Source organism: Myxine glutinosa, chromosome 5 (genome assembly GCF_964187855.1).
Source record: "Myxine glutinosa chromosome 5, kmMyxGlut1.1, whole genome shotgun sequence".
NCBI lineage: Eukaryota > Metazoa > Chordata > Myxini > Myxiniformes > Myxinidae > Myxine > Myxine glutinosa.
Window position 1 is genome coordinate 34,363,626 of NC_136265.1, and position 8,003 is coordinate 34,371,628.

At 47.7% G+C, this 8,003-nt stretch overlaps 1 protein-coding gene across 5 annotated transcripts in view; it reads left to right on the forward strand.

The window, feature by feature from the left end:
• CREBBP (CREB binding lysine acetyltransferase) overlaps positions 1-8,003 on the forward strand; it is a 239,121-nt gene that overhangs the window by 215,061 nt on the left and 16,057 nt on the right. For all 5 annotated transcript variants that reach the window (XM_078777854.1, XM_078777855.1, XM_078777856.1 and 2 more), the window contains one exon: positions 4,600-4,713. In XM_078777854.1, coding sequence (XP_078633980.1) covers positions 4,600-4,713 — 114 coding nt within the window. The remainder of the gene's footprint in view (positions 1-4,599; positions 4,714-8,003) is intronic.

Sequence of the window (8,003 nt, forward strand, 5' to 3'; positions counted from 1 at the left end):
GCAAAATGTTTTCACACCTTCCAGCTTCACGCCGTCTCCAAGATCCAACTCAACATTTCCTCCATCTGCAGCTCCCTCTGTGCACACCTTACATTTGAATGTAGCTGCCACACTGGTTAATGACCCTCTCAGACCACTACATTTTTGATGAACCCACTCAGCGCACATTGTACATTGAATGGAGTTCACTCCAACACCCTTTCTGCACACAGCACATGGCCACTTCCCAGTTCTTTCCACCTCACCACATGCTTTACCACTTGCCATCAACCTTCGTCTTTCCTATATTCATCTTCAGACCTTTTGTCTCCATACATTCCTTCCACTTGTTCATCTTTTCCTTCAGTCCATCCATACTTTCCGCAATCAACACCAGATCATCTGCATACAACAACTCCCACGGTAAACCCTCCTTTACGTTCTGAGCCAGCACCTCCATCACAGCTACAAATAGTAGTGGACTTAATACTGGTGTTGGGCTAGCGGCTAGGGTGCCGGCTTAGGATCCTAGGATCCTGGGTTTGAATCCCGGTCAATCGCTGAATTAACGCCAGGGGGGTTGACTCAGCCTGTCATCCTTCCGAGGTCGGCAAATTGAGTACCAGTTCACTGGTAATTCCCTGCTTGTCGTTAAAGGCGGCAAAAAGGGTTGGCGTCAGGAAGGGCATCCGGCCGTAAAACATTGCTTCAAAAAGGGGACCGAAAAACAACAACAACCACAGTTCCCGAAAAAGGCCAACCCCCGCTTGCGGGGAAAAATGGCCTCTAAAAGGTGGTTTTTTTTTTTTTTTTTTAATACCGACCCCTGATGCACTCCCACCTTCACCTCAAACTCACCACTGTTCCCGTCCTTCGTCCTTACAGCTGTGCGCGCTCTTTTGTACATTGCCATCACTACTCTGATCAACCATTCCTCCACTCCTAACTTCCTCAATGCCCATGTCAATACTTCATGTGGAACCCCATCGAATGCTTTCTCCAGATCAACAAACCCAAGAAACAACTTCTTCCTCTTCTCCATGTAGTTCTCCTGCAACTGCCTCACAATAAAGAGCGCGTCTATCGTTCCTCTTCCTGGCATAAATCCAAACTGCATTTCGTCGATCTTCACCTTCTTCCTTATCCTCCTCTCCAACACCCTTTCCAATACCTTCATTCCATGCTCCAATAACTTTATCGCTCGGTACGAGCCACACTCCAGAGGGTCACCTTTCCCCTTGTATAGAGGGACGAGGGTACTCAGTTCCCAAACCACTGGAATGCGGCCTTATTTCACCACCAGATTACAGATCTCTGTCATTCTCTTCACACCCCAACTTCCTGCTGCCTTCAACATATCTCCCACAACTCCCGTCGGCCCTCCCGCTTTTCTACTCTTCATTGCTTTTATCGCTTGATCCCTGGTGATCCCTTGATCGCGTGATCCCTGGTGTTGGGCTAGCGGCGAGGGTGCCAGCTTAGGATCCAAGGATCCTGGGTTCAAATCCCGGTCGATCACTGAATTAACGCCAGGGGGGTTGACTCAGCCTGTCATCCTTCCGAGGTCGGCAAATTTAGTACCAGTACACTGGTAATTCCCTGTTTATCGAAAAAAAAAAGGCGACAAACAGGGTTGGTGGCAGGAAGAGCATCCGGCCGTAAAACATTGCTTCAAAAGGGGGACCAAAAAACAACAACAACCACGGTCCCCGAAAAGGCCAACCCCCGCTCTGCGGGGGAAAATGGCCTCTAAACGGTGGTTTTTATTGCTTTTATCGCTTCCTCAACTTCCTTCTCAGTTATCTTCTCTGCCGGTCCTAAAACTGGGTTACTCTCTATGTTGCCATCCCATTCATTCTCTGTATTCAACAGCATTTCCGTATATCTTTTCCATCTTTCTTTAATTCCATCTGGGTCCACAACGATTTGTCCCACTTCATCCTTCAAGCAACTCACCCCCATCACATCACACTTCTCTTTCGCTATCTGCTTTGCAATCCTGAATACCGCTCTCTGACCCTCTTCCGAATCCAAGCTTTCTCCGAACATTTTCCTACATGCCTCCTGCGCCTTTGCTACCTCTTTCTTTGCAGCCTTCCTGGCTGCCTTATAACTTTCATGCTCTGCTTTTTCTGCTCCCGTACCCTTCGCCTTCTGCCACTCCTTGAACCTCTTCCTCTTCTCGTCAATCCTCTTTCCAACTTCCTCATCCCACCACCATGTTTCCGACTGCCTCGGTGGTCCTTTTGTCCATCCACATACCTCACCAACGGCTCTCAACAGACTATCTTTCATTGACATCCAACCACGTTAAAGCTCAACCACATCATCCTCTGCCCAACTCAGCCTCTCTTTTAATGCCTCCCTTACTGTCACCTCTTTCAACCTCCACACCTTCATTCTCGGTTGGTACTTCACCCGCCGAGCTCTCCTCGCACCTTTCACCCTTATGTCGCAGACAACCAAGTGGTGCTGTGAAACAGCCTCCTCCCCCGGGATCACCTTTGTGTCCCGGAGGTGCCCCCTATCTCGCCTACGCACCATCAGGTAGTCAACGGTTGTCGTCGACCCACCGGACGTGTATGTAACAAGCTTATTATCCTCTTTCTGGAACTGAGGATTACAAATCAACAAATCAGCTCCATCAGCAAACTCCAAAATCCTTTCACCTTCTCCATTTCTCACACCATATCCATAACCCCCATGAACTCCCTCAAAACCGTCCATACTCCTTCCCACATGTCCATTTAGGTCTCCTCCTACCACAACAACTTCCTCATCTTTCACGTTTTCCATCAGCTTCTCTATCGCACACCAGAACTTGTCCTGCTCTTCATCGCTCCGACCAACCTGCGGAGCATATCCCGAGATGACGTTCACCAAGAGCTTTCCAATCATCATTTTCACCATCATCAACCTATCACTCACTCTAGTCACACTCACCACACTGTCTACAAACTCCTCAGAAAACAGGACACCAACACCGTTCACGCCCTCCGGGCACCCTTGCCACACAAACTTGTATTTCTGTCCCTGCCTACCCTTCACCATTCTCACACCACTTCCCTTCCATCTCGTCTCTTGCACACAACATATGTCCATTGTCCACTCTTCTTCTGATCAATACTTCCACCACTTCTCCTGATCTCCGTCATTGTCCCTACATTCCATGTCCCAAACCTCAGAAACCGATCTCCACTTCGGGCTGTACCCTGCCCATATGTAGTTGTAATTGTCATGGTTCTCTTTTTGAGGCAATGTTTTTTGGCCGGATGCCCTTCCTGATGCCAACCATCTTAGTCGCCTCTTACGACACGCAGGGATATGGTGTACTTATTCTAACTAGGGTATACACCGGGAAATCTATGTGAAGGACACCATGGGATTTTAACGTCCACAAACTAGTGTCGGCAAAGAGACAATACCCCCAGTTTTTAACGTCCATCCGAGGGACTGCACGTGCATCGACAAATCACCCTGCCTGTTAAACACAGGGATGAAAGTTTATAGCTGGGCTGACATTGAAATTCAGGCCGGACAGCTTAAAGGTGAGTGCGCGTACCTCTCGGCAATCCTACCAGTCCACCAGGAAGAGATTAAAATCAATAATACTGAAGAAGAACTTTGGAAGAGAAGGCTTGTTTGCGATGGTCATGTGAAGCGAAAGTCAGAAGTTGAGGCTGTGAAGAAAGCAATAAAGCTCGTGGTCGAAGAAAGTCGAGAAAACTTTCTAAAAAGACATGGTTTGAAAATGTCAAGAAGGTTATGGAATGTTTGGATTTGCACGAAACTTATGCATGGATAGATCCGTATGGAGAAATGTGATCATTTTTTTTTAAAGGGGGAGGGGAGAAAATGGTGGTTAAACATTTGCTACTGTTTGTTTTTCTACCAAATAGTTGTAGAGATTCTTTGTTTATTGAATACTTTTTAAGTCATTGTCTTATTTAAATCTCACCCCTGTTGTGTTGATGAATCTTTGCGAAAATGGTTGGAATTGTTTATTTCCTGCCCCCTCCCCTCCCTTTTATTCCTTTCTCATTCCAATCTATCTTGTCTGTACACTCCCTCTCTTATGTTTCCTGTCATCCCCCTTTCTATTTCTCTCTTACTTTTCTGACAGTATGGCCTCGAGGTATGTACACTCGCCTCAGTTGTATCGCCTGGGTTTAAATCCTGTCCAAGCTATAATCTGTCATCCCGGTGTTTCACAGGCAGGGTGATACATCAATGTTTGTGTCGTCCCTCGCATGGACGTTAAGCAGGCGTCCCATCTGCCAGCATTCGTTAGTTGATGTTAAAGATCCCACGGTGTCCTTCGCGAAAAGTAGGCCAGCCATCGCCGGCACCATGGCCAAATTACAAATTCCTGCCCAAGCCAGCAGAGGGCATTGTATCAGTGGGACAGCCACGCCATCAGCTAATGATGCTACCCCCGCAGCCTTGTCCTGCATACATACAAACATACAAATACAGCATACAAACGAAGAAGACTTTTCTCATTTTTACCTCTTATCCACCTCGTAATACCTTGACAACCACCAATTCTGTGACATGTGCTCCAGTTTGGAAGATCTCTCGACCGGCTCCTCCATTCAGTGATGTTTTCTTTGTTTTCAGGCGTGTATATATTTCGTACTTGGACAGTGTACATTTCTTCAAACCTCGAAACTTACGGACTGCTGTCTACCATGAAATTCTCATTGGCTACCTCGAATACGTCAAGAAACTAGGGTGGGTGACATTTTCTTTGTTGTCTTCGTGAAAATGATTGCCATTTTATTTGCAAACTTTTTTTCCCTGTTTACTGAATGAATGAATAAAAAAAAAACACCGTTTAGAGGCCATTTTTCCCCGCAAAGCGGGGGTTGGCCTTTTCGGGGACCGTGGTAGTTGTTGTTTTTTGGTCCCCTTTTTGAAGCAATGTTTTACGGCCGGATGCCCTTCCTGACGCCAACCCCTTTTTGCCGCCTTCAACGTCAAACAGGGAATTACCAGTGAACTGGTACTCAATTAGCCGACCTCGGAAGGATGACAGGCTGAGTCAACCCCCCCTGGCATTAATTCGGCGATCGACCGAGATTCGAACCCAGGATCCTAGGATCCTAAGCCGGCACCCTAGCCGCTAGCCCAACACCAGGGAATGAATGAATGAATGATCGTTTTAAGGCCATTTTCCCTGCTAGAGCGGGGGTTAGCCTTGCGGGCCCCATGACAATCGTGGTTCCCTGTTTGAGGCAATGTTATTATGGCCGGATGCCCTTCCTGACGCCAACCCTTGGTCGCCTCTTACGATGCGCCTCGTATCTTACGATACGGTGTACCTATTCTAAACCGGGGTACACACCGGGATCATTCATCCCAGCAAGCTGGTACTCAATTTGCCGACCTCGGAAGGATGACAGGCTGAGTCAACCCCCCTGGTGTTAATTCAGCGATCGACCGGGATTCGAACCCAGGATCCTAGGATCCCAAGCCGGCACCCTAACCGCAAAGCCAACACCAGGCTATTTACTGTTGATAACAAAAATAAAAAATTTTTATACTTCCACCGACAAAGTTGCCGGAGGCATTATGTTTTTGGTTTGTATCTTGATCTGTGATAGGTTTTTGTTACCATGCTAACTTAAGAATGGCTGAAGGGAACTAAGGCAAACTTGGAACAAGTATGTACGAGTATAATGATGTAAGCATAGGGGCATTACCCCTGGCGCTCGCTCACCTGGTAGAATAAACTATACTGCACTGACTAAAGGTATTTTAAACCAATTTGAATGGTTTCTAGAAGACGGCAGCATGTAGAATCATACGAACATAATCACAAGACTAAACGAACAAACAAAAAAAAATACCTATTTTTGGGGGCAACACCCCCTCCCCCAACCCGTATACCTCCTCAGCCCCCAATTTTTCAAATTCCTTGAACAAACATTGGTACATCATGGGTGATGAAGGTTGTGGTGAAGTTTCCTTCAAATTGTGTGTGTAGTTTCAGAGAAAAGAGCAAATACCTATTTTGGAGGACAACCCCCCAGTAGACCCCTCACAGCCCGATTTTTTTTTCAATGCTGTGAACAAACTTTGGTACAACATGGGTTATTAAGGTTGTGGTCTCGTTTCATTGAAATTGTGTGTGTAGTTTCAGAGAGTAAAACTAATATCGATTTTGGGAGGTCAAACCATGAACCACTTTGACCTATCCCCCCCCCAGACCCCTTTTAACTTCGCTTTTCTTCGTGCCGTGAACAAACTTCGGTATATCACGGGTGATGAAGGTTGTGGTCAAGTTTCATAGAAATATTGTGTTTGTAGTTGCAGAGAAAAAAGCAAATTCCAATTTTGGGGGGGGGAGTCAAACCTGGATGCACTTTGACCCCCGGTAGACCCCCCTTAGACACCGATTCTTTAATGCCCTGAACAAACTTTCGTCATAACGCAAACAAATATCATTTGTGCAAATTTGGTCGCAATCCCATCAGCGGTTTCAGAGAAGAAGTTTCAAGTGTTTACGGACTGACGGGCGGACAACGCGTCATCGCAAAAGCTCCCCTGAACTTCATTCCAGGTGTGCAAAAAATAAACGGATTAGGATAATGTTGTCAAGAGGTCAGAGGTTCCGTGAGGTAAAAATTCTGTTCCCGAGCTAACTTGTGAACGAGTGATTGGATTTTGACCAAACTTGGTATAATTGTCCTCCGTCGCACAGCGTAGCAAAAGGGGGACTATGGCTTTCCCCTCCGTCCGTGTGTCCGTGCGTGCGTGTGTGCGTGTGGGCGTGCGTGTTTGCGTGCGGGCGTGCGTGCGTAAGCGAAGGACCGCATTCGAATTTGGTGTGTGGGTGCAACCCACGTCAAAATCCAAGATGGCCGCCGCCATGTATGTCTGATGCCATGTATGTCTTAACCTTGTGAGATGAATAAATTTGAAAAATAAGCGAAGTACCAACTTCTAATCTGGTGTGTGGGTGTAGCTAGGCATAAGGAAGAACGCTATTGAAAATTGGGTCGCCACGTCAAAATCCAAGATGGCCGCCGCCATGTATGTCTGAACCTTGTGAGCGAAATATCTCGAAAAATAAGCGAAGTACCAACTTCTAATCTGGTGTGTGGGTGTACCTCGGCACAAGGAAGAAGGCTGTTTAAAATTGGGTCGCCACGTCAAAAGCCAAGATGGCCGCCGCCATGTATGTCTGAACCTTGTGAGATGAATATCTTGAAAAACAAGCGTAGTACCAACTTCTAATTTGGTGTGTGGGTGTATCTAGGCACAAGCAAGAAGGCTGTTTAAAATTGGGTCGCCACGTCAAATTCCAAGATGGACACCGCCATGTATGTCTGAACCTTGTGAGATGAATATCTTGAAAAATAAGCGAAGTACCAACTTCTAATTTGCTGTGTGGGTGTATCTCGGCATAAGGAAGACCGCTATTGTAAATTGGGTCGCCACGTCAAACTCCTAGATGGCCGCCACCATATATATGTCTGAACCTTGTGAGTGAAATATCTTGGAAAATAAGCAAAGTACCAACTTCTAATCTGGTGTTTGGGTGTATCTAGGCACAAGGAAGAACGCTATTGAAAATTGGGTCGCCACGTCAAAATCCAAGATGGCCGCCTCCATGTATGTCTGAACCTTGTGAGCGAAATATCATATCACCAGCAGAAGTACCCGGCATTGCCGGGTGGGGGGGGGGGGGGGGGGAGGAGGAGGGGAGGGGGGAAGAGGAGGGGGGGGAGGGGGAAGGGGAGGGTGTGGGGGTGCCCGGGGGAAGAAGGGCCCCTCCCCCTTCCCCTCCCCCCCTTCACCTCCCCCTCACCCCCCCCCCCCCTCCCGCCCTTCCCCCTCCCCCCACCCCCCCCCTCCCCCCTGTTCCCCTCCCCTCCTCTTCCCCCTCCCCTCCTCCTCCCCCTTAACACCAGGGGGGTTGACTCAGCCTGTCATCCTACCGAGGTCGGCAAATTGAGTACCAGTTCACTGGTAATTCCCTGTGTGCCGCAAGAGGCGCCTAACAGGGTTGGCGGCAC